At 58.1% G+C, this 24,836-nt stretch overlaps 1 protein-coding gene across 1 annotated transcript; it reads right to left on the reverse strand.

The window, feature by feature from the left end:
- Positions 1-15,192: 15,192 nt before the first annotated feature.
- Positions 15,193-24,746, reverse strand: RHBG (Rh family B glycoprotein). The gene is made up of 10 exons (XM_026717729.2): positions 24,449-24,746; positions 22,482-22,668; positions 21,511-21,661; positions 20,324-20,471; positions 19,716-19,882; positions 19,042-19,179; positions 18,762-18,895; positions 18,503-18,624; positions 17,833-17,906; positions 15,193-17,162 (listed from the first exon to the last, which is right to left on the reverse strand). The coding sequence occupies exons 1-10, from the start codon at positions 24,636-24,638 to the stop codon at positions 17,082-17,084; spliced, it is 1,392 nt and encodes a 463-aa protein (XP_026573514.1). The 5' UTR covers positions 24,639-24,746; the 3' UTR covers positions 15,193-17,081.
- Between the last annotated feature and the right edge of the window lie 90 nt (positions 24,747-24,836).

Consider the following 24,836-nt stretch of genomic DNA (forward strand, 5'->3'; position numbering starts at 1 on the left):
ACTAAGGTGGGGGATGGATGGGTAGAGAAGGTGGCACTTCAAAATTCCTCTGTGGTTTGTGGCAGGAATCCTCCGGTTTCCTCTTGCTGGGCTTCCCCTGGAAAGGAATCAGTAGCTCAGTGCTATCTAATGCAGAAGAGATTCTCCAACCTTTTCTTTCACCTCCAGAGAAGTAAAAAGCCCTTTGCCCCCAACCGGAACAAGGTCGAGATTAGCAGTTTCTCCCTGTAGCAATTTCTCCCAGGCCTCCTCGGCACAGCACCGGAGAGGCAGCTGCCCAGGACCCCCAAAGAGCCAAAGGAGAATCCCACAGTCATTCCTGACTGGCATTAACGTTTAATTCCAGGTTTTGAATTTATGGGATTTGGCTTTTCCCAGTTTGTGGGCTCTGTCACTTAATTCCTGGGCAAGGATGAGAGTGTCAGCCTCGTTCCTGGGCTCATGTCTCCATTCTCGTCAGTGTCATGCAGAGAATCACACTGGGGAAAACCACACGGGGGAGCCCCTCACAACCCCCCCCCCCAGCTCCATTCATTGACCTCACAACTTCATTCACACAACTCACTCCTCCAGATCAGCCTTAAGTTGGTTTAGGCCTTTCATAGCTCAGTGCATTTTACACACCAGCCCGTTTGGTTTGCCAGAAGGCAGCATTCCTCCCCAGGCTCCGGCAGAGGGAAAAGGCGCCTTTGGAGGTTTCTCGGATATTTTACTCCACCAGGATTCTGTGAGGCTGTTTCTTAAGGTAATTCTGGGGTAAAGAGTGAGTTACGTGCCAAGGTCACTTCAAGCCCACACAGGGCAAAGTCTGAAAAGAGGCCAACACCTGTTTAAGGAAATGTTCTTATTGTTCATTGTTTTCAGAATCAGTTGACCTGAATAACTGCTGATACCCCCCATCAAATGGGCAAAGAGAAGCTTAGTTTTTAAAGAAATTTGGAGGGGGGGAGGGGTGGTGCCATTATGAAACAACCATCCTGGGAATGAGGGGTCCTCAAACTTTGTGCTGCCCAGGTGCCACCCAGGGCTTGGTTTCTGACTTCTGTGATAGGAAGAACTTGAACTGCTGGAAGGAGCCGCTTGTTTCCCCGAGGTTCACGGTTCACGCACCACCATGCAAATAACCTTTCAAGGTTTCCAGGGGCAGGTCCTTCAACTCACCCCGCCCCCACCTTCCTAAGAGGCCTGAAGGGAGTGTGCATAAGCGCACCAATAGTGCCTACCGTCCCTGTCCTATTGTGTGTTTTTTTTAATTTTTCTTATAAGTATCTATCTCATGTATTCAAAACTATGTTTATTCTTATACCTGTATCTTGTAACTGATTGACAAATCAAGTAAATACTAAATACTTAGCCAGCGTTCTCCCTTTCTCCTCCCCACCCTCTCACACAAACGCACAGGCTTTGGGGCTGCAAAAATATTAGAAGCTGCAGCTGAGCAGGTGTTTCTGCCTAGCCTGGCAAGCACCAGATCCAGCAGTCAGTGAGACCCCTCGGAAGAGAGGGGTGGAAAGGAGACCTGAAGCCAAGGCGGGGGCAGGGGGAAAATCCCCAGGCCTGGCAAAGAGGACGAGGGAGGCAGGACCTGCCTGGATTGTGCGATTGAAGAACTTCAGAGACAACGGAATGTAAAACCCCCGCTGCTTCCTAGAAATCCCCACCCTCTTGAATTACGGGAGGTATTTTGTTTGAGGTGTGAGTGGCACCTTCGCATTCAAAACAACAACAACAACAACCCCCAAACATAAATATATATGCCCAGATTACAAGAAATTGGAAAGAGCGTTTGTGTCTCTCTTTTGCACCCCAAGATTCCCCAGGAGAGAAAAGGCCCTTCCTCTCTTTTCACTCTTGGGGGGGGGCTTCTGAGACACACACACCCCCAGCCCCCACCCCGATGTCCCCAGCTCCAAGAGCCCTGGAAACGGAGCTGCCTTTCCACCAAAGCGTGGCCAACATTTCAGCACTGCGGACAGAGAATTCGCCCGAAAGGCCGCCCGGCTTTGCCGCCTTCGCCATCTTCCCCTCGGTCCCTCTTCATCCCCCGAACTAACTTCGGTGCGCCGACAAAGAGAAGCCCCGGCTGAGGAACCGCGGCTGGCGGCGGCGGTGGCAAAAGCCTCGTCCTCTCACGGACCAGGCTGCTGGGGTTACAAGGATCGCCCGCCAAGGATGGGGGCAATTGGTTCCCCTTGGCTTTGATCCCGCTTTCTCTGGAGAAAGAAGGGGGGGTTCTACTTGTTTAAAAACCGGGACAGGGCTGACTATCCCCAGATTCCCGTCGTTTCTCCAGGCCCAGCAGACGGAAACGTCTTGATTTCCCAACAATGAATCGAGGAAAGGACTCCTTAGCTGCAATACGAGAAATGTAACAAAACAATCCATTTCTACCCACCCACATTTGTAATCGACTCATCTCTAAGGTGCTGGAGGGACGCTATGCTGGAGAAAGTTTCTTTTTTTGGGGGGGGGGGACGTTTAACATTAAAATTCCAACTCAAAATGTTATTGCTTTGAACAAATTGATCTCGATTCCGCAGAAATAGGATGGTGGGGGGGGGGAACTCTACCCCTTAAGAATAGCAACTCCCAGGAAAGCCATTTCACCCCCCACCCAAAGAACAATGTTGGCGCATGCGTGAGAGAGAGCGGGGGGAGTGGGGGCAGGGAGAAGCGAGCCCATCCCAAAAGCAGAGCGGTGGGAAACAAGCAGGCCGTTCCAGAACCGGTCACGAGCTCCCCCCGCCCCCCCCCAGTCCGCGATGGCCGTGCTTTGTGCGGTATTTTGTGCGCAGAGGAGGTGCATCCCTGCCCGTTTCCCTTTCTCTCGGCCAGTGGAGGTTTGCAGGCTGCCCCGGACCGTTAGTATCTGGATGCAACAAAGGAACCCAAGAAGGAAAGGGAACCTATTTGGGGAGGGGGGGGCGGATTCTTCCAGGCCTCCCACAAACACGCAGCAGCTCCGACTCTTCCTCCTCTTTCCCGCCAGGCTGTTCTAGAATCTCTGGGCTTCGGAGTCGCCAAGGCCCCTCCTGGTTTCCTGCCCAGGGCTGAGGCAGCCAGGGCAGCCCCCCCCCCCCAGCGTGTCATTTGGAAAGGGAAGAAGTCCCCAGAGAAACGGGGGGGGAGGGGGTTTCACCAGATGCCACGTCTGACCCCAGCAGTCCGTGGCTCCCAGCCTGGGGCCGGGTCCTCCTTCCAAACCAGAACCATGATTCTGCCACTACAAAATACTGGACAATTTATCTCAACCTGTAAGGCGTTAATCAATGTGAGGAAGAAAATAACGGGGTTATTTCCCCCCAAAAAATGAATGAATGTTTGGAAAGGATTCTTCCTATCTAGGAAAGGATTCTGTGGCTGCAATATGAGAAATGTAACAAAATAATCCGTGTAGATGCATTCAGCTTAATATTTAATTTATTTATTTGTGAAATGTATACGCTGCCCATCTTTACCATTCAAGGGTGAGAGTAATCTAGCGGGTTATGGAAATGTAGTCCCATGGCACTAAAGTTTTTCAATATAAGGTTGACCAATAAGAATTATTTGCCGATTCTCTTTATAAAGAATCAATAAAACAAACTCGGTCAATGGAAATTTGAGCTTAACTCTAGCAACCAATCTGGGGCAAAACACGAAGGATCCCCAGGTAGGAGTGATGTCCAAATATCCAGGAGCCAATCAGGAAGCGCCAACAAAGACTGCAAGGTGGAGGTGAACCCAACTCATCACTTCGTTTATGGTTCGTTTACAGTTCTCTACAAACTGGGAAAATTAGTTAATTTAGTCACCAAATTAAGGATGCGGACCTAATCCTGACGAAACTCTTCCTGAGACCCGATACAAGTAAACGAGGCTTCTTAGGGATCGCCAGGGCGGGCAACATTGACCTGGCTAGCTAGTGTCCTCTTCTCACGTGAGGTGACGGGGAAGGAAACGGTGACGGGAAACCCCGGGTCAAGGCAGCGCTGCGCCGGGGCCCGGGTCTCCGAGGCCAGCCCCTCGACGGGCAGAGGCACAACCGGGAAGCCGGGCAGCAGCGCTCCCGCCTCTCCGCCCCAAGGCGCTCACTCCCGGTTCGGGCGGACGGCGGGGACAAGCCCGACGGAGCGGCCGCCCCTTCCAAGGCGCGGGGGTCTCCCTCGGCCTGCCTGGCTGCGCCTGACCAGAGACCCCGCGCCGCCCGCCCGCCCGGCGATTCCCCGCAGCCGCCCGCCAAAGCAGGCCGGCCTCGGCCCCTCTCCAGACGCGGCTCCGGCCTTCTGGCTCCTCTTCCTCAGGCGTGTAATGGGGTTATTTTTACTTTCGGTTATCTAGCTTTATGAAGACTGGAGCCCACTCATACAGCTAGATAACCAAAGATAACAACCAACCCCTGGAGGCAGCTGCCTTTCCCGCTGGGTCCGGGAGGGAAGCCCGGATGCCGCCGCCGCCGCCGCGCTCCCCGCCGAGGCCGGGAAGGAGGCCGCTGGGCCCGGCAGGTGGGGCAGGGCGTCCGCCGGTCCTCAGGCAAGGCTTGGCGTGGGGTGGGGTTCGGGCGGGGCGAGGCTGAGCGGGACTCGCGGGGATCCGCTTCGCAAGAGGCCAGGGGGAAGCCGGCGGAGTCTCCGGGCCGGCCCGGATCACCCTCGGGGGAGGGTGGACGGAGGTCTGGACGGTTCCTCCAAAGCCAGAGCGGCTCAGGTACAAGCCCCCGCCCGGCCGCCTCTCCTGCAGACGCGCCTGGAGCCCACCACCCTCGCGGGGAGGAGGCCGGAAAGGACCGGCCGGGCGGCGCTGGCTTCAACGCAAGCCGGGCCTCGGAGCCGGGCCCTGCCTGGCCGCTTCACGAGCCCCGCCGGAGGCCTTCCCCTGCCGGGCCCGCTTCTCCCGGCGGCGGCTCCGCCCGCGGCGGCGTCCCTTGCGGCCGAGGGCGTCGGGGGCGGAGTCCCTGGGCAGGGGAGCCTCGCCGGCCCTTCAGGAGCGGGCGGCCTTCCCGGGAGCAGGCGCTGGGCGACTCCGCAGGATCGCCGGATTGCTGGGAGCCCCGGAGCCCCGAGGGAGACGCCGCGGGAGCCCCGGGCCCGTCGGAAGGGAGCGCAGGCGGCTCCAGCGCTCCGGAAGGCCTCCCGAAGGCCGAGCGCCGAAGGGGCCGCGGGCTCGGCGAGGGGCAGGCGGGCCGCTCCGACCCGCGGCCGCCCGGCGGCGAAAGGAGCCCGGAGGGACCCCGCGGCCGGCCCCCTCGGTCTCCGGCACCGCCCGCCGCCGCTGACGTCACCTCCCCGATGCGCTCCGCTCCGCCGCCCGCAGCTTCCTTCCCGAGGGCCGGGCGGCGGGCGGCTCTGGCTCTCCCGGGGCTCCCGGGGCACGAGGACGGGAGCCGAGGCCGGCCGCAGCCGGGCTGGCGCGCAAAGGCCGGGCCCGGTCAGCGCTCCGGAGCCGGCCCTTCCCGCTCCGAGCCGGGAGTCGAGCGAGCGCTGCCGGTGGGGGAAGCGTCTGTTCCCACGTCCCGCTTCAGCCCGGGGGCAGCGCTGCCTGGCTAGGATGAGCTGAGCCGGTCGGGAAGGTCCTGGAGGGGGGATCGGGCGCGGAGGAGGAGCCGACGGATCCCCTCCGATCGCTTCGGCCACCCGCCCGCTGGAGTTCCTCTCTCCAGCGCCGGGAGAGGAGGAGGCGCCGCCCGGGGCTCCGGGGCCCTCGCCGCCCTCGCCGCTTTCCCCACCTTTGGACTAAGCACCGGGCGAGACCTCCCCCCGCCCCGCCCCCCCCTTTAGGATGGGCGGAGAGGAGGGCGCCGGTTCCTCTCCGCCCAATTTCGGGGTTTCCCTTTTCTCCCGTTCAAGCGAGGAGGGGCTGGGTTGGCTCCCGAGCGAGGCCTCCTCCTCCTCTTCTTCCTCCTCCTCCTCCTCCTCCTTTGCGAGGCTTCTTGCCCCGCGGAGTCTCCTCGAAGGCAACTTACCATCCCCCACCCCCCGGGTCTGCTTTCCAAGAAGCCTCAGCTGAGGCCCAAGCGGCGAGCGAAGGAGGCGCTCCCCGAGACGGGCGAAGGGCCGGAAATCTCACTCCAGGGGCTTGAAGGGAATCCGGCCTTCGAGGGGCACCGGGCGGCCTGGAAAGGGAGTCAACCGGCGCTGGGGCCCTGCAGAGGGAGCGTTGCTGCCCAGGAACGGAGGAGGAGACGCCAGGCGGCGCGGCGGGAGAACCAGCAACGCCCAAGCCCCGTTTTCCTTCGCGCCCGACCACTCTTGGGGGGATTTCAGCGGGGGCATCTCAGACCGTTGCCCACCCCCCACCCCCCAAGGCAGCTGAGCAGGCGCGGGGGAGCACCCCGGTCCCGGGTCACTTTTGGAGTCCAAATGATTCCGGGACATTCATTGTGCGCAACCTGAACCGGGTCTCAAAAATACCCCCCTCTTTTAAGATGGAGAGATTGGAGCGAAATCTATCCGGCTTACAGCAGAGAACTCCCTTGGCTTGACCCCCCAGGGCCGGTGGTTTGGATGACAGGATTTTGGAATTCATTTTTAAACCAGTCTGTTCGTCCGTCTATTTCGAGCTGGCGCTGCCTTTCTTGCCTTGATTGGATCCAATGGGTTTGGTGCTGCTTTCCCTACAAGCTCCCGATTCCAGGTGGGTTTTGCACTAATTCAGCGCCTTTCTTTGGTTTATAACCGGGGGAGAAAAATGCTTCTATTTACAAATCCCTTTCTTTCCTTTTGCAAAATTGATTAATTTGAGCCTGACTTCCTCTTTCCAGGCTTTCGATATTTTAAGAACTGATTTGCTCCTAAAGCAATCTCCTGGAATGAGAATATTTAATATTCCCGATTTAGCCAAAAGGAAGGAATGGATTAAGGGACTTTCCTCGCCCCCCTCACCATCCAGAAGCGCCTCTTCTAATAGCGCGGAGGGAATCCAAAGGCCCCAATCCGGAAACGGAGACCAAGCCTCCCATTCATCACCACCGCCAGCCGAATCAAGGATTGGATCGCCATTCAGGGCGGCCCCTTTGGGGAGACCCACCTGGGTAACAACAGTGCCACAGGTGTTTTGAAGACCAGCAGGCCTCAGGTCCTCAAAAGGGCCTTTTGGGACCACAGCTGTCTAGCCAATAGCCCCCCCCCTCCCCCTTTCTCTTACCCTCTCAAACCAGGAGGCAAACCCAAATAACTGGTTTCAATTTATGGGATGAGAAGAATGTGCGGTTATTTGTCCGCAAGGGTCACACTTGGAGGGCTGATCTAGGTCTGATGCTCCCTCCCCAAAAATAGGTACTTGAGGCTAGCATAAAAGTAAAGACAAATTTTGATTTCACAGACCTTTTGTTCCATAGAGTCACTTTCTATGAATTTAATTATCTCCCCTATCATTTAAAAAATGATAGTTTGGGAACAATTTTGCGTGCCATACATACTTATTTCTACTAACTCCCTGAACTGCCCCTCTCTAAAGGATTCTTCTGTTCATTGGGAACAAAATCCTGCTGCCATTCTTCAGCCAGGCCAACCCCCACCCCCACCCCCATGCCCCCATTTCACAACTGTTTTACACACAACAACCTCCCGTAGCTCAGATTTTGCAGCCGATGCAAATCACACCTAATCTTCTACCAACACCTGACAAATTTTATCCTCAACTTTTGCACTGCCCTCTAAATTCTCAGCAGATGTGCAGCCTGGCCAATCAGTGGGTTGCAGGAACCGTTGGCCGCCTCCCAGTTACCTGGGATGTCCAGCCCTGAATGATGAAAACACGGGCAAGGAAACAGGAACTATCTGAATGCTCACAACTGACTACAACCTAAAGTGGTAAAAGTCAGGCGGCAGAGTAGGCCAGATTACCCTCCCGAAGTAGTCTACAATTCCAGGGACAGCGGGTCGGGTGGGGAAAGGGAGGGGGCATCGTTTCAGCGATCAGCCAATGGATAGTTGCACCCTTTTAGTCCATCCTGCAGTCTGCATATGTGGGTTTGTAGGAGGGAAGAAGTCAGATAAAAACCGGATAAGCACCAAGTGATTCTCTTTGGGCTCCTTCCCCCTTCAACACCCCCAAAGCCACTTTTTGCATTCCGTGCCCCGCTGAACCCTCACGGCTATGCCATTCGAGCAGACTCGGCCCATTTTAGCGGCTCTCTCCAAGTCCCTTCCTTCTTGTTCTTCTCACTAACCCCTCCGCCTTCAAAGCATTATAAGCTGGGGGGGGGGGGGAAGCAGCCATGCCGGAGATCCACGGTGCCCACAGATGAAAATGTGGTGCTTGAAATGAATTAAAATGTACCAATATCGGTTACTCCCAGTTACCATGTTTATATGGTAACGGCATAAACCAATATGAAAGGAGAGGGAGGTTTTGCAGAGGGGGCGCCTGCTGACTTAAAAGACAGGCCTTCCCACAGTCCCCAAGCAGAGCCCTCGGCTGTCCTGCAACCCTCTGCCCACAGCAAGATTCTGTCCCCAATCTGAAGCCGATGATTTGAGCCACTGAGGACATTCCTCAGTTTTAAGATGCCAGGAGCGTCCCCCCTCGTTTCCATGTCCCTGAAAGATGAGCCAAGCCTCACCCCATGAAAAGCCCCTGTGAGTCAGTGTCTCTTTAAAAGTGGGGAATGCAGTCATACGAACCATGGAGGCTGATAACAGATAATAAAGTTCTCTAGCGCATCAGAAGTCATGGTGTTTTTCTGCTCCATCACAGAGTACTATAATTGTTATCCTTTGTCAATAATGCCTTCATCCTAAACATCTTTGAGCGCGTCTTTCGGCAATGTTTGTTTTTGTCTGAAGAGTTTTTGCCTGGATCCCGTCTTGTTTTTCACCCTTCAGGAAGTTGGATCCCCCTGGCCGTTTGGGGTGGGGGAGACAATGGAGGAACCTGGCAGAGAAGGCGGGGGTGGGTGGGTGGGTGTTGGCTGCTAGCCTCTCTGAATTCTGCATGCAGATCATTCTAGGCCGGCCTGGAAGGTCCTGCTTGGAGGAAGACTCCAGACTCATGGGAATAAATGGGGCTTGGCCAGGGCCTGGACCTCCTGCAGGGAACCAGACGATGTCACCCCTGCTGAAGCTTGGTCTTGGCTGGACAAATGACCCCGACATGCTTAAAGACCGCGGGGACAAAACGGGACCCGTTATACAACGAGTGAGGAGTGTCCCATTCTTTCCTCCTTTCTCTTGGCCTCACTGATACCTTCTTCCTTGAGGGGCAACAGCCTTAAACCAATGGGTGACCCCACTCATTTCTGCCCACAAGATCACTTGCAAATTATGAGACCCACCCAGAGGAAGAGACTGGCATTGAATTCCATATTCACCCAATCAAACTATCAGCCATTTCTGAGCCCCTCCCCCACCTGGGTTTCTCAGAGTGGGGTTACTTCTCCTGTGCTGGACAGGGGACACCCCCAAGCTCTGGGCTGAGCTGGGAGCCTGCTTTGGGCTCTACCAGGACATTTCATACCCAGGCAAAGCCATTCAGATGTGCACAAGATGAGGTGGCGTCCTCCTAATTTCACCCACTGTGGAAACTCCTTTGCTTTTAGGGGGACATTTTATTCCTAACCCAAGTAGGACTGATACAGACCTCCCTCCGAGGAGGAGGTTTAGCGTAATGGCCTCCCCCGTGTCCACAGCTAACTGCTGGGCCACTGGCGGGGCCTTTATAAACTGACCAGCATCCATTGAAGATCCAGCCACAATTAATCTGTTGATTCATCAAATTCTTAGCTCGTCCGAAACATTGCTCCCTCCCTGAGTCTCATAGACCTTTTCCTATCCAAGCGGGCTAATCAAGGCGGCTCAGAACAGAATCAGTCAGGGGCATAGAACAGCCCGCAAAAGGGGCGGCTGGATTCACACAACCCAGAGGCTGAACGCGATGGCTGAACCTCAAGATGCCGGGCAGGACCAGGCGAATCGAATGGCGGGCCGGGTCGGAAGGGCAGCCGGGGAAGCTCGGCGTGTCAGCTCCCTGCGGACCTGGGATTCGCGGGGCGGAAGGTTTGCTGTCTAGGAAGTCGCGCGCCTCTTGATTTTGCGTGCCACCGTTGCGCCTTCTTCTGGATTTGCTCGCTTGCCCGTCTGGCCCCGGGGACTCCAGAGAAGCCCCTGCCCGGAGTCGATCGCGGAGGCGCCGAGTGGCTGCGGCTGACAAGCGGAACAAGGGAGCGAGCTTGGAAAGGCGCGCAACGGCCGGCCCCACCGGACAGGATGGTTTCGCGACCGGCCAACCGCCGGTTCTTTGGCCTGGAGCCGAGCCAAGAGAAGCTCCGCGCCTCCTGGGTCTCTCCTGTGCCGGGGCCGAGGAGTGGGGGACCTTGTGGGCTGGGACCCCGCCTCCCGCCAGCAGAGAAAGCGAAGCCTCTCCGCGCTTTGGAAGCGATTCCCAGGCCGGGCAAAGCCCCGTCCTCCGAGAGCGCCGCCGCTTGGGGAGAGGCTGTTGAGAAGGATGGATCCTTGCCCCGAGGGGTTTTTTCCCCACCCGTGCGCGGGAAGAGGCGAAGGGGCCACGGCACACCAAGAAAGGTGCCCCCGCCAACTGTAGAAAGGGGGGGGTGTCTCCAAAGGAGCCCTGGAGTGCGCGCGCCCCAAGAGCGGAGCCTCCTTGCAATGCAGGTTCAAGCAGAGCTCGGCTTGAAGACAGAGGGGGACCGACCTGTTGGCCTGGCAGCAGACCCCCCCCCCCTCGCCCCCTCTGCCAGTCGGGGTGCCAGCCCGGCCCCCCTCCCCTCCCCACATCGAGGGAAGCGTGCCTTTCTGCTCCGGCTGATGGGCCGAGGGACGCTTGGGAGGCCTTGCGCTCCCAACCGCCCCTTCCGGGCTCGGGTCCGGCCTAGGATGGAGTCTTCGTCCGGAGGAGCGCGGGGTTTGGTTTAAGTACGGAAGGGGCATGAGGGGCGGGGGGGCTTTGGTTTGGCGAGGAGGCGTTTTTTGTTTATTCCATTTTTGTGCCTTCTCTCTAAGGTGATCCCAGGCGGCCTGTGCCATTGTGGACAAGCCCGGTCTTATTTTTTTAAAGTCCATGCATTAAAGAAAAAAAAAAACAGGCTGGGAGTGCAGTTGATTAAAATAACCATCTGTTTTTTAACATATTTTTTTCCGGAGCAAAATTTCCCCAGGAAAACACCTATAAGTCGCACTGAGGGGCCTAAACGCGGAGCCCGGCTACGATATAAGGTCGAGGGTCCCCGCCTGGGACCGTCGTGAATCCTCCCCGAACGCCGGGCGAGTGAACGGTCATCTTTCCGCGGGGCTCCCGTTCCCCCCCCCTCCGCCTTTGATATCGCTTGCCCCCAGCCCTCGCCCTGGAGTGGCACTCAGACTCGGGGTACAGGATCGGTGGAGAATCACCAGTAATCCCACACTGTCTGAATTCTTTCCTTTAGATTCTTTCCTTCTTACATTTCAAAGTATACATGATATAATAATTAGATCCAAAAATCTAAAGCCACATAGCAATGAAGTTCGACGCTGCGTTAATACTGAACTGAGAACGGTTTATTCTGTTTAATATTGTTACTGCCCACTCCCTTAATAGCGCTAAGAAATTAAAAAAGAAATCGTGAAAACGCTTCCAAAAAGTCACGCAAAGTTACAACCGTCGCATTGAAGATCCTGGGGGAAAATATGAAAAAACCAACCAACCAACCAGATCGATTCCTGGTTGCCAAACGTGTCTGTCCTAGGAGTCCGGAAAATGCCACGGAAAGAAACGACCAGGAGCCACGAGACGCCTTCGAAATCGTCTCGAGCGCCTCGTTTCGGGCTGCGAAACCTCGAAACATACCGAGTTCCGGAAAGCCGCAATAGGTTTTGTTTGAGGCGGGTCCGGGGCTAAACTGGAGTCCTCCTCCCTGCGTTTTGGGCAGTGGGATCTCCCCGCGCCCAGCTTGGCCGACCTCCCGCTGGTGCCCGGACCAGCCTTGAAGGGGCGGAGGGGGCGGGAAGCAACTCCCGAGGACACTGAAGCGGACGGGCCAGGGTCTCCCAAGCCGAGGCTCCTCGGAGCAGGACTGGGCCCCCGAGCGCTGAGCGGGGCTGCCCGGGAACAGCCAACCACCCCTGGAGCCACAGACCGGCCTCCCTTGGTCTCTTCGGCGTCCAAACAGCCCCAAAGCCCCAGGAAAGCTGCCCCCCACCCGCCCCTTCCGAGCGCCCAACCCCTCGCGGCTCCCAGGAGCTTCCCGGGCCACCTTCGTCAGAACCCCGCTCGACACGCCTTTCCCGTGCAGCCCGGCAAGCCCGGAGCCCGGAGGCGGCCGCAGCAGCAGCAGCAGGCAGGGGGGGCAGCCAAGGGAGAGGCGGCGTCGGAGGGGCGCGCGGGGCCGGGGGGGGGGATGCAGGCCTCGCGGGGAACGGAGAGCCTTGCTTACCCGCCTCGGAGATCCGCGCTAGGAGCCCCTCGCCCGCCTCCGTAGCGCCGCCGCCGCCGCCGCCGAGAGGAGCCGGGAGTGAAGCCTCCGCGCCGCCGCCGCGCCTCTTGAAGAGCCGGGGCGGCGCGGGGTGACGTCGCCGGCAGCGCTGCTCTCAGACGGAGGCCCGCCCCCGCAAGGCGTCCTCCCCCCACCCCGCCCCTGGGGGAAGGGAGACCCCTTGGAGACCTTCCACAGCATTCGCCCCCTCCGCCGAGCCCCCCGACGACCGAGGCGGCGGCAGGGAGGCAGCACCGCCCAGGGCCTCCCTGGAGACGAAGCGCGGCCCGGCTTCCTCCCCTCCCGGCCTGCCCTGCTGGCCCTCGGGGGAGCCGCTCTCGGGAAGCCGGGAAGCCCCGGCAGGAGCCGCCTGCGGGCTGAGGCAGTGGCCGCGGGGCGGCTCGGCGTCCCTTCCCTTCGCCTGGAGCGGTGAAGCCCCGACGACTCGCCCCGCCGTTGGACACGCGACCCCCGAGGGCCCCGTCGCCTGAGGAGTTCCCCCGACGGGCTGGCTTGGCGGGGAGCCAAACGTGGGGAGGGAAGTCAACCTCGACTGAGAAGGGAGGAGATACGGGAAGGAGACGCGTGTCTTGACAACCCACGACCACCCCCAAGCATCAGAGTCCTCCCTGGAGGTGGGGAACGGCCGGCTCGCTTCATCCCAGCCTCCCGAGGCGGCCCACGCGGCTCTGGGCTCCGGGCTGGGCCTCCGGGCGCTCCCCTTCTCTGGAGGAGGAGGAGGAGACCGAAGGGGCCTCGGGAGCAAAAGGAGGCGCCAGGAGACCAGGCTCCCCCGCACCGCTCCCCCAACCCAGGTGCACCTGCCTCTCCCTCCTCCGAGGTCATTCAGGACCCCCGTCCGAAGCGAGGTCTGGGGACGCAGCTTCGAGGGGCGCAGGGCGACCCAGCCTGCCCGGCCTTCTTGCGCTCTTCGGACACGGGAGGCGGCAGGCGAGCTCTGGGACCAATACGCCCCGCCGCCTCTAGCAGAAGCCCCCGGCCGTCCCCGGCAGACACCCCCCCCCAGGCACCCCGGGTCTCCGGAAAGCTCTTCTGGGGAGGCCCTGCTGGGCGGGGGGGCGGCCCTTCTCGGGGCGAGGCTTTCCCTTCCCAGGCCGGCCCCTCCTGCTTGGGAGAGAGAGACGGGCCGGGCTCCGCGTCTGCCTCGGACGTGTCCAGCAACCCAAGGCGGCTCCCCGCTTTGTTCCGCCGCCCCCTCGGGGCTCCTTAGCCGGGAAGCGCCTCGGCCTTTAATGCTAATTAGGGCGTCTTCGTCTCGCCGAAGCCTCGGCGGGCACCTCGGGGCCGTGGACGGGGACGCTGCTCCGGCGTGCCATGGACCCCCTTGCCCTCGGGGGCTCTCCGTCGGCACCCCCAAAACGCTCGGCCCAGAAGGCCCCCTCCCCGGAGGAAAAGCCCCCGTCTCCCCCGCTCCCCTCCCCTGCGGCTCCACCCAGTCGACAGTCCCACCCTTGCTGGGCTGCTGCTCCTGCGGGCTCCCCCTTCTGCTCCCGGACAAGGGCCTGGGGTCTCTTTCGGGTCCCTTTCCCCGCTTTTTCCAGAGGCCCCTTCATGGCCTCGATCCGGACGGCGCTCGGAGGCTTCCCGAAGCCCAAGCGGGAGAAGGAGCTCGAGGCTTGGCCGAAGCAGAAGCGGCCTAGCCCAGTTTCACCTGGCACCTGTTGCTAACCCGAAAGGCTCGGGCGGGGGCCCCGCTGGGACCCAGCGCAGACAAAGCGGCGGCGGCGCTTGGAGGGACAGAAGGTGCGTTTCTCTTCAAACGAGGAGAAGGGAGGGAGACAGTGCGGACAGACCGGGCAGCTTTGCTCCCCCGCCCCCCGTCAGTGGCAGCAGGGCAGAAAAGCGGCTGCCAGGCACCCTCTAGGCCTCCTAGCCTTAAACCTGAGTCTCCCCCTCCCCCACTTCCTGCCTTGGGCTCCCCCGCCGCTCCCCTCCCCTCCCCCTTCTTGCCTTGGCAGGTTCTTCCTTGGAAGAGGGGACCTCCCCCAAAAAAAAAGTCCATCCAAAAGCGGACCTGTGCGGGCTGTGCAAGTGATCGGCCCCAGAGCGGATAGAACCTGAGGGTCGGTGGTCCCAAAGGGGGCTTTTGAGGCAACTGGACTTTCTGGTTTCTTTGAAGGCGTTTCGCTTCTCATCCCAGGAGCTTCTTCGGCTCTGACGGGATGGTGGGGAAGGGAAGGACATACACAAATGTATATTCGAGGAGTATCCTCAGTCCTTCCCTTCCCCACCATCCCGTCAGAGCCGAAGAAGCTCCTGGGATGAGAAGCGAAACGTCTTCAAGAAAAACCAGAAAGTCCAGCTGCCTCCCGAAAAAGCCCCTTTGGGACAACCCGGAGGACGGAGCATCGCCAGAGACCCCCGACCACCAGAATGGCGGTTTCCATCCGAGAGACCCCACCTGGGGATGGTTTGGGGGGTCTGGGCTGTGAAGCGTGTAGCCCGGGCGGCTGCCGAGCGGCCTCCAAGGGGAGCGGCCCAAAGCCGCAGTCTAGCAGCCGCCCTGGAAGCTTCGCACCCGAATCGGCAACCCAAACCAGCCCCCCCCCAGCCCCCCCCGCATCCTTAACCGAACGCCAGGCGGACCGGCTGGGCGGAGAAGACAAGCAGAGCAACGCCACCTAGTGGTCGGACTCGCATTGAGAGGCGCCCATGCCAAGAATGGGAAACGGCTCCGATGGTTCGGTTCCGTCCAGATTTTCTATTTCAGTTTATAGCTATTGGAATAAATGATGGGGGGGGAGGGGGAGGAGGAGGAGGAGAAATATTTCTCTGGAAGGAGAAGATAGAATAAAATTCTTTATTGGCCAAGTGTGAATGGAACACAACAAAATTTGTCTTTGGTGCATAAGCTCTCAGTGTATATAAAAAAATACAATATATAAAAATATATATACAAATATATAAAAATAGATGCAGCAGTTGAAATACTGTTTTTATATTATGGGTTGAAACAACTGGAAGAGATAAAAAAAACTACGTTGTTATGAACGGTTTAATGAAAATTTGGGGAAAGCATAGGAACAGATTTAATCCTGGATTGTCACAATTGGCTGCAACAACGTTAAAGAATAAGATTAATCAATGGATGCTTCGTAATTTGTATGGATTTCAAGATTTGGGGGTCAATAAAATCAGAACGAAATCTTATGAGAAGATGACTCAAGAATGGACTGATTTCAGCATTCACACACCAGCATGGCAGCACTTAATAAAATGCTTATTATTATTAATTTGAATGTATTTTGTCATTTGAATTAGCCAGTGGACTCTTAATAGAATAATCTTAATAGAACTCAGAATATTTTAATACAAGAGCCTAAATATTTATTAGAATTTAATTATAAACTATTGATAAAATTTGATTCTGAAGCTGAAGTTTGTGTGATTAAACAAATGCATAAAATGGATACTACTGATATCCAACAATGAGAATCTCAATATTAAAGTAAGATTAACTTTACTTCAAATAGCATGCTTAAATTTTTGGTGTAACTATTTTTCATTGCTTTATTACTTCAGTTATAATTGTTAAAATGGCTCCAAATTTTTCAAAATGTATTGGAGACACGATAAAAGAATTTTTCAGCGGAAGGTGCCAGTTTTGGAAAGAAAGATATCTTAAGATGCAACACGTTTATCTTGTCCTACAGCTACTTTATTCCCAGATCCCATCACTTTTCCTGAGTTGACTTTATTTATGTTGTCAATATGTGAAATAGTGAAAACTTGCAAAAAAAAACCAAACCAGAACCGAGCGGGTGACATTGTGGGAGGCTTTCATGGGGCCAGCAGAGTTGGAGAACCACTTCTTGATGGCAACGTTCAGAAAAACTCTGGTTACGGTCGGACTTGACTGCCTTGTTAGTCACATCTTTTACTAGGTTGCAGCTTGTTGCACACTCTCAGTTCCAGGTAATCCTCGACTTACAAGAGTTCATTTAGTGACCATTCAAAGTTACAATGGCACTGAAAAATGTGACTTGTGAACATTTTTCACATGACCATTGTAGCATCTCCAGGGTCACTAGACCGACCCAAATTCAGACGCTTGGCAACCGGCTCCTATTTATGACGGTGGCAGGATCCTGAGGTCACGTGATCCACTCCTGAGACGAGCAAAGTACACGGGGAAGCCTGGTTCACTGAACGACAGGGTTATTAATGTCACCAATGCAGTGATCCACTTAAGAACTGTGCCAAGAAAAATGGGGCAAAACTCACTTAACAAATGTTTCACTTAGCAACATGAACGTTGGGCTCAGTTGTGGTGGTAACTTGAGGACCCCTGACATTTGGTTGTCTTTCTGATTTGCGCTATGGGATTGAGGTTGAAAAGCAGATAGGATTCTGTAAATGGAAGGGTGGTTGTGAAAGAAAACACGCTTACTTTAAAAAGAGCATTGGCTTCTGTGGGCCCTGGGATATTTTTTATGATGGCACAACTCTGGGACCCCTGAAATAGTCACGTGGGAAACAGGGCTTTTGAACTTGTGCACCTGGGTCATTGCAAAGCACCTTCCAGGCAGGCTCCATTCCTGGCAGGGTCAGGGTCGGGGTTAGGGGCTGCTAACTCCCGAACAGGTTCCTCCTTCCTCCCTTCCAGGCCAAACGGACGGATGGCTTTCTCGGCTGGTGGTGGTGAGGGTGAGGTCAGCATCCGCGGTGGAGCCTGTCAGGCCTGGGTGGCCTTGCCTGCCTCCTCCGTGCTCAGAGCTTCCACCACCTGGAAGCCATCCTGGTGTTCCTCGGGCACCTATGCGAGGCCAAGAGGACGGGGACTGAGAAAAGGGTCCCCCCGCCCCCCCATTTCCTCTGTCCTCCATGCTGGCGCACAGTGCTGTCAGGCAAGCCTGCCAGTTCAAAGCCTCTTCCGGCCTTTGGTACTTCCCAAAGGAAAGGTTGCCGAAACCAGAACCAGGATGCCTTTGGCCTTCCAGAGGTCGAGCTGACCCTTCCAGCCCACCTTGACCTAACGTGGCCCACAGCCTCAGCAGGACCAGAGGTCCCCCTCCCGCCCCCCCCCCCAGAGCCATTCTGCCCATCCACCCTTTCGCCCTGAATCATGTGGCTGGGTTGGCACCCAATTAAAAGATCTAAGCATAGCTTAGTCGCCTCCAGTTCCCGCCAGGAGCTCAGACTCTGAACAGAACCACCATTTTCCCAGCCTCATTTCCTAGCTCAGTCTAGCCTCTTGTATGACCCGAGCTCCTGGGTTTCATTCTGGGGTAGCTGGTGCTAGCTAAGCTACTTGGGCTGGGATTGCGGGGGGTGGGGGTGGATTTCCTTCCACTGAGGTCCCAGAGGAAAAGCAGGCTATAAAACTCAATCAATCAATCAATCATCCTCCGGTCTCAGGGGAATCTGCGGCATCCGATGCAGGTTAAACGGCAGCCGGCTTTGACCCCAAGGAAGCCTTCAAATACCTCCCAATAGATTTGATCCTCGAAGCACAGACCGTCTGGGGGCATCGCGAGGCATCGCATCTTCAGGATGGCCCCTAAAAAGAAAGAGAGACCAGCCAGGAGGAGTGGGGGGGATCTGCACCGCAGTGGGGGCCGGGGGGGGGCTTTCCTGGGAGTCCCACTTCCAAATGGGATTGGCCCACCCATTCATGCCAACAGGGCCCACTAAAGACCCTGTCAGCCCAGGCCCTTGGCGGGGGGTGGTGGTGCTGGTCAGAGGAAGAGCCCTTTGGCTTCTGTTATCTGGAACATCAGGTCGCTCAAGGTGAGATGCACCCCACCTGCTTGACCTCTGCCGATTGGCCCTCGTGGGAGGGAGCCGTGGCTAGTGGACGAAGGGGAAGATCTCACCTCCATCCCATCTGGGCATGGCTTCCTACTTGACCCAATTTTTGTTAATGTGAAGGGGTTTGCGGTTTTTATTTTCTTCTTTTTATGATGATGTAAGCCGCCCAGAGTTGGTGAGATGGGTGACAGAGACGCTTCAGAAATAAATACAAGTGTCAGGGCTGCAGGGCTGGGCCCCGCCTCTCCCTCCCGAGGTTGCACCCAAGCGGAGGAACCTCCCTGCACAGGTGAAAAGCCTGGGAAGAACTGGCAGGAATGCTTGCCTGCCCCGCCCTCCACTCACCCACCAGGAGGCCACCGACCATGGCCACGCCCAGCGACACCAGCAGGCCCATCAGCTGGAAGAGGCTCTGCCGGGTGGAGCTCCGCTGCCCAGAGGCCACCAGGGGGAAGACGTCTGCCATCCTGCAGGGGCAAGGCGGCCCCGGTGAGACCCCCAACTGCCTCCCTTGGCAGAGCTTCTTTGGGGAGGGGGCCCAGAGAGGGAGGAACTCCCAGTCCTGACCCTCGGTCTCCCCCCCGTCCCCCGTGCCACAACTTACCCCTCTCCGTAGGCATCTGGGGTTGCCAGAGCGGCCACCAGGGCGCCAAGGAGGGCACCGAGCAGGCCGGGCAACCCATGCAGGTTGTGTATTCCGCAGGTATCCTGGATTTTCAGCCTGGCAGCCAGGATGGGCTGGGCAAGAGAGAGACGGGAGAGGGTCCTTGCGTGGCTGGCACCCTGCCCACCTCGCCTTTGGGGCTCTGCTGCTGAGTCGCCTCCTTTGGGAGGAAAGGCTCCCGCGGGGGGCCCCAGGGGGCTGCGGGCAAAGCTTGGCCTACCGTGAGGAACTTAAAGCCAAGGGTGGCCACCAGGCCGGCCACGCATCCAGCGATCAGGGCCCCAAAGGGAGTCAGCGCCATCTCGGCCGAAGTGCCAACGATCACACCGCCAGCCAGGGCGGCATTCTGGATGTGAACCTGGGGGGTGGGGTGGGGGGGGGGAAGGGGGCCGAGAGAAGAAAGGGACCCCGGAATTGGAGTCAGGAGCTAGAAGTGAATTCCACTTTGCATACATTTAACTTAAAATAAAAATTCCATTCAGTGAATGCAATGGAAATACAGCATTTAAAAATAAAATAAAAGGGGAAAGTGGGGGACAGGATTACTAGGTGTGTTCACTGCCTGGAGTTTTATATATTTATAAAAAGGTGGAATAAAATAAGGATGAGGCTCCCTGTCGTTAAGGGCCCCCTGCCTCAATTGTGATTTGGAGGCAACACCTGGAGGGGCCCAGGAGCCCAGCCTGGCCCAGGATCCCTGCAGGGGCTCCTTTGAGTGACCCACAGAAAACATCCCCCTCCCTCCGCCAGCTTTTAAACTGGAGGAGCCGCTGCAGAATCTGGCAAAGTGAGGCACACAGATCCCTAGCTTCCGTGATTTGCAGCCTGGGCCCCCCAACATCTGGGGGTTACAAACCAGACCCTCCCTCTGAGAGCCGCCTGGGGCTGCCTCACCATGTCCAGCTGGCCTCCTCGGTTCACCAGGGCGGAGACGGCGAAGGTGGTGAGGGTGCTGGATGCCAAGGAGAAGTAGGTGTTCATGACCGTCCGTTGCTGGTCATCCCCGTGGGCGGTCACTGCTGAGTTGAAGCTGGGCCAGAAGACCCACAGGAAGAGCGTGCCTGCCAGGGACACAGACCGGGGGAGGGGGAGGGGGAGGGGATTTCTGTGCTCCTCCCTCCTTTCAAAAGCGATGAAAGCCGCCCCCCCCTGCCGGTTTTCACGAGGCTTAGACTGCCAGTGGGGCATCAGGGATGGTCGTGGGCAGCCATAATGCACCAGAAACCAATAAAGAAACCCTCCCTCATTCCTGAACCAAGGCCATGTCCACCCCCAGACCCTTCCCTGCAGACCCTCGGCCTCCCTCAGGCCTATCTTGGACAGTCGCTAAAGACCAGCAACCTTTTTAAGGGAGCATATTCTATACGTAGCCGCTGCAACCACCGAGTGAGGCTGGAGATCATTCTAGGCAAAGCTAGGGAACTCCTGTCGCTCAGCCCCGCCCCTTGGCACCCTTGCCCCGCCCACCAGCGCCCCTCCCGCCGCCCCTTTGGGAGCCTCACCAATCATAGCAAAGAGGTCCGAGTGGTAGGTGGAGCCTTCCCGCTGCCGGCTCTTGTCCAGGTGGGGCCGGAAAAGGAGCCGGGACACCACCAGCCCGAAGTAGGCCCCGAAAGTGTGGATGGTCATAGAGCCCCCGGCGTCCTTCACCTGCGCCAGACGGGGGGGGGGGAAACGAGGCCTGCAGGAGGGGTGGCTTCCACGGGGGGGGGGGGGGCAGCATATCGTTTTCAGCCCCCAACAACTTTTCAAAGTCCTTTGAAACCCCCCTGCCAGGCCTGCTTTATCCCCCACCACCCCCCATTTGGAGCTGGGCTAATTTCAGTTGTTGATTCCAATGGTTCGTGGAGCTGTCCATCTCATGGAAGCGGCTCTCAGTGCAGCCCGTGTCCCCCCAGTGAAGGAAACCCCTCAGAAGCTGAAAGCCCCCCCGGAGCTCACCAACCCCCTTGACCCCAATGCCAGGGCAAACGAAAGGCTCCAGGCTAAGGTCTGATGAAGGGGCATCGCGAGGGGTCAGGCGTGGGTAAAGACTGGGGTCTGCCTGATGCTTGGCGGGAGGCCCTCCGGGGCCCCATGCACAGGGAAACGGGGGCCAGAGCGAAGACTCAGTGTGGCCCCAAGAGACCCCCCGAGAAATGGGCAACATGGGTGGGTGGGTGGGTGGGGGGCGAGGGGGACCTTCTTTGGGGCCGAGCATCACTGTCAGAAGTCAAGGACAGGAAGCCAGAGTTCTGCCAATCGTGAAATTAGGAATGGGTTAGCCCCTCCCTCACACCCCCTCAAAAGGATGGGATTGCAACCTGTGGCGTTGGCATCCAGGGACTTTGCACACTTTGTGTAACTGGATTCGGGGGGTGGGAACTGGCGCTGAGTTGCAAGATGGGGGAGTAAAGAGTCACATCAGCCTTGAATCGTTCCTGGGGCGCAGAATGCCCCCCCCCTAACTCTTCGCAGCATCTATCAGCGAATTACGCAGAGGGTGCTTTAGTCCAGCAAGATTCTGTCTATCTTGCCCCAAAGCAGTCAAGAAGCCCCTTTTAGAATTTCGATGCGTCCTTCTTGGTTTCCCGTGCCGGACATACCACCTATCCCGGGTCTAAATGGCTGTGCGAACGCAGCTTCTGAGCGGCTTTGGGGTACAATCTCTTCGCCCTGCGCCCGTCCCACCCCGCCCCAAGCAATTCACCTGAAGGAGGCTGAGCAGGATGTACTCGTTGATGCCAAAGAGGGTGACTTCCAGCCCGGCCATCAGCAGCAACTGAACGGGGCTCGTCTTGCCCAGCAGCGCCCCAAAGGAGATGAGGACGGAGCCGGCACAGAAGTCCGCGTTGATCATGCTGGCGGGGGGGCGGGGGGAGTGGCGGGGGGAGAGAAAAAGCTAGTGGGAGATTTCCCTTCACATTCACCTCGGTTGTGTTTAAGTAAGGACTACCAAGGAGCCTGCCCCTTCAAACGCTTGGACTCCCCCTCCCCCTTGATGGGGAGGTTGCGGGGGCTGAAGTGGAGAGAGCCCCCCCCCAGCCACCCTGCAGGAGGAAGCCCCCCCCCCTTCCTATGCACAAGGCACCCAAGGCTGCCCAGGCTGAGCTGGAGATGAAGGGCGCCGATGGGGCAGGCTGCAGCCAGGTGGGCTGTGCTGGCTTGGGGTCCTGTGGGGAGGAGCAGGACCACCCAGCAGGAGGGTCGGGGGAGGCTCAGCCCCGGGGAAGCACAGAGAGACGGTTGGTTGCACAGCACCCCTCCCCGCACCCCCAAAGCCCCTCACTGCCCTCCCGCGAGTCCAGTCAGGGGCAGCTCCGAGGTCAAGAGGGCTGACGGCCTCTCCACGCCTCTTGCTTGCTTGGTTTGGATGTCGGTTGCCAGGGCCACCCCTTCCTTGCCTCGGGGTCTGCAGGGGTGGTCAGAACAACTCGGAGGTGGCGCTTTCGTGGCCGGCCGGCTTCGTCGTTTGCTTTTAACCACACCCTGCAGATCCTCTGCCTGGAGGCGGGGGGCTTCTCCAGGTCAGCAAGAAAAGGGGATATTTGGAGGCTGAGTGGCAGTTGAGTGACCCAAGTGACCCAGGGCCGTGCCAGCCCCCGCTCGGCTTCACCTTCCGGCCCTTCTGCTGCCCCTGCTGAAGCTAAGGCTCCAGGAGGCCAGGCCTGGCTCGCTCACCTTTCTATTCCCACGTGGATTTTGCCATTGTGAAAGGTGTGGAAAAATCCCTGGATGAGGATAGACCACTGGAGGGCAAAGGCAGCGATCAGGAAATTGAAAGCCACCCCGCCGAAGCTGTAGCGTTTCAGGAAGGTCATCAGGAAGCCAAAGCCGAGGAAAACCATGACGTGGACATCTTGGAAGCCTGCGGGAGAGCGAGGGGCCCGCTCAGCAGGGCACGAGTAGATAGGCTCCGGGGTAGCCCCACTGAGCCTGGCCTGACTAGTCAAACTTCTCCCTGGCTTCCAGCTCATCAGCCGGGCGCCAAGGTTGGACACGGGGGCAGCTGCATAATTGGGTTCAAAAAGTGACCTCATCAGATGCGGCTGATGAGAGCGAATGTGTGCATCAGCTGCGGGACAGAGCCTGTCTACGGCTCAGCAAGTCAGGTTGTGCTGCGGCCGCTCTCGGCCGGCTGAGTGGGCGCTGGGGGATGGCCTGTGCGATGGCCAGCTCCTCCTCCATTGACCCCCCCCCGAGGCCGGCGGCTTACACGCAGCCGGGTTCTAGAGTTGCGGATACCCTCAGGAATCCGCGGTGGCTGAGGCCAAACTATCGATGGCGTGAAAGCAACGAGGTTTTGCTTAGGCAGCGTTTCTCAACCTTGGGTGAACTTCAGCTCCCAGAATTCCCCGGGCAACACGGCTGGCGGGGGAATTCCGCAGCCGAAGAAGAAGATCTTGAAGTTGCGGAGGCTAAGAAACCCGGCCTGGCTCCCCCCTCCCCAACGTTGCATCTCGGCTGCATCTCGGGGGCGGCTGCCTTCCGGGGAAGAGCTGGGGGTCCCGAGGACCATTCCGAGGAGATGCTGGCCAGGAGGGCGGGAGCTGCGGGTCAGAAAGAAAAGGGCTGACGGCTGCAGAAGGGGCGACCCAAATGGCCAGGGGGCTCAAGGAGGCCCATCCGGGGGCTCTGGAGCCCGAAGAACAGAGCCAACGGGAAGAAGGAAGGGCAGGGGGAGGAGATCCGCGGGCACAGCCTGGGGAAGGGGCAGCTTCTCTTGGGCCCTCGCTGCCCACCAGGAGAAGCGAAGCCTCCCACCAGATGGACGGATGGACGGACGGACGAACGGCGGAAGCTGCAGCCAACGGGGCTCTTTGGCCTCCTGGGGCCCCTGGAGCCTCAGGGACAGACTGGGAAGGGAAGGGGGTGTCGTATCCTTTGGGGAGGGGTTCCCAGCTAGGAAGAACGGACCCAGCTGGACCCAAAAAGGCAAAGGATTTTTGGGGGGGGAGGGGGGGGGAATTGGCTTCTCGGGCAGCCATTTTGTGAATGTGCCCGTGACCTGATCAAATCATGCCTCTGTTGGCCTAACTTTGGGGATCTTGTTGCTCGTTCACGCCAGAGATCCTATGGCAGCTTTTCTGTCTCAGCCTTTCTTTCCTGCAGGGCCTTTAAAAAAAGACGCCCTTTCCAGAAACGATGCGACCGAATCAAGACTGAGCTGTTTTTTGAAGAGTACATAAACACAGCCCTAAACCGTGGTTTGCCAGGTGGAGTCAGTAGCCGGTCTTGGGTTAAGGCTGAGTTAAGCCACCAAGAGACCCCCAGGTGGGAAGCGCTGGAGGGCATCTGGAGGAAATCGAAGGCAAGCAAGAAGCCAGGACTTCACCGGGTTCTGCACTCAAAAACACCACTCCAAACGCATAGGGAGGCTATGGCCGCCTCCCCCAGGGTCTCAGGTGCCCCTTGGCCCTCGGGGGGTATCAGAAGGAAATCCTTGCGGGATTTTCAAAGCTTCCATTTCCTCCCCCCCCCAAACCAAACCAGCGAAGCCAGAAGTCTCGAGAGCAGGTGGAAGGGGCGCCGATTTTGGAAAGAGGGGCGTTTTCCTGGGCCCTCGTTCCTCCTCTGCTCCCGGGGGCCCCTCTGGCAGGACCTGGCCACCCTGGCAGGAGGGCATTTCCTGCACCGGAGATACTCACTTGGGTAGCGTGGGTAGAAGTCGTGGTCCAGGGGGCCTTTGCTGTGCAGTTGTACCTCCTCGTGCCACAGCCGGGGGCTGGTCTGGCTGTCATACTGGACGAAAAAGGCGAAGAGGAGGACCGTGGTCAGCTGCAGGAGAGCGCAGAGCAGGGGCAGCTTCACCCTCAGGTTGGTGGCGTGGCCTGACATGGTGGGAGAGCCGCGCGGAAGAGAGCCAGCAGGAAGAGCGAGCGAATGTCCCGCTTTCCCGGAGGGGGAGAGGGGGAGGCACCCTCCTGGGCTGTTTGCTCACTGCTCAGCCTGGCCGGGAGCCACCTGCTCTGGGGCGGGGCTGGCTGGGTGAGTGTGGGGCGGGCGGGCAGGGAGGGGGAGTCACTGGAGCGCCCC

Source organism: Pseudonaja textilis, chromosome 16 (genome assembly GCF_049901715.1).
Source record: "Pseudonaja textilis isolate UNSWEBS1 chromosome 16, rPseTex1.2, whole genome shotgun sequence".
In the NCBI taxonomy this organism is placed as follows: Eukaryota; Metazoa; Chordata; class Lepidosauria; order Squamata; family Elapidae; genus Pseudonaja; species Pseudonaja textilis.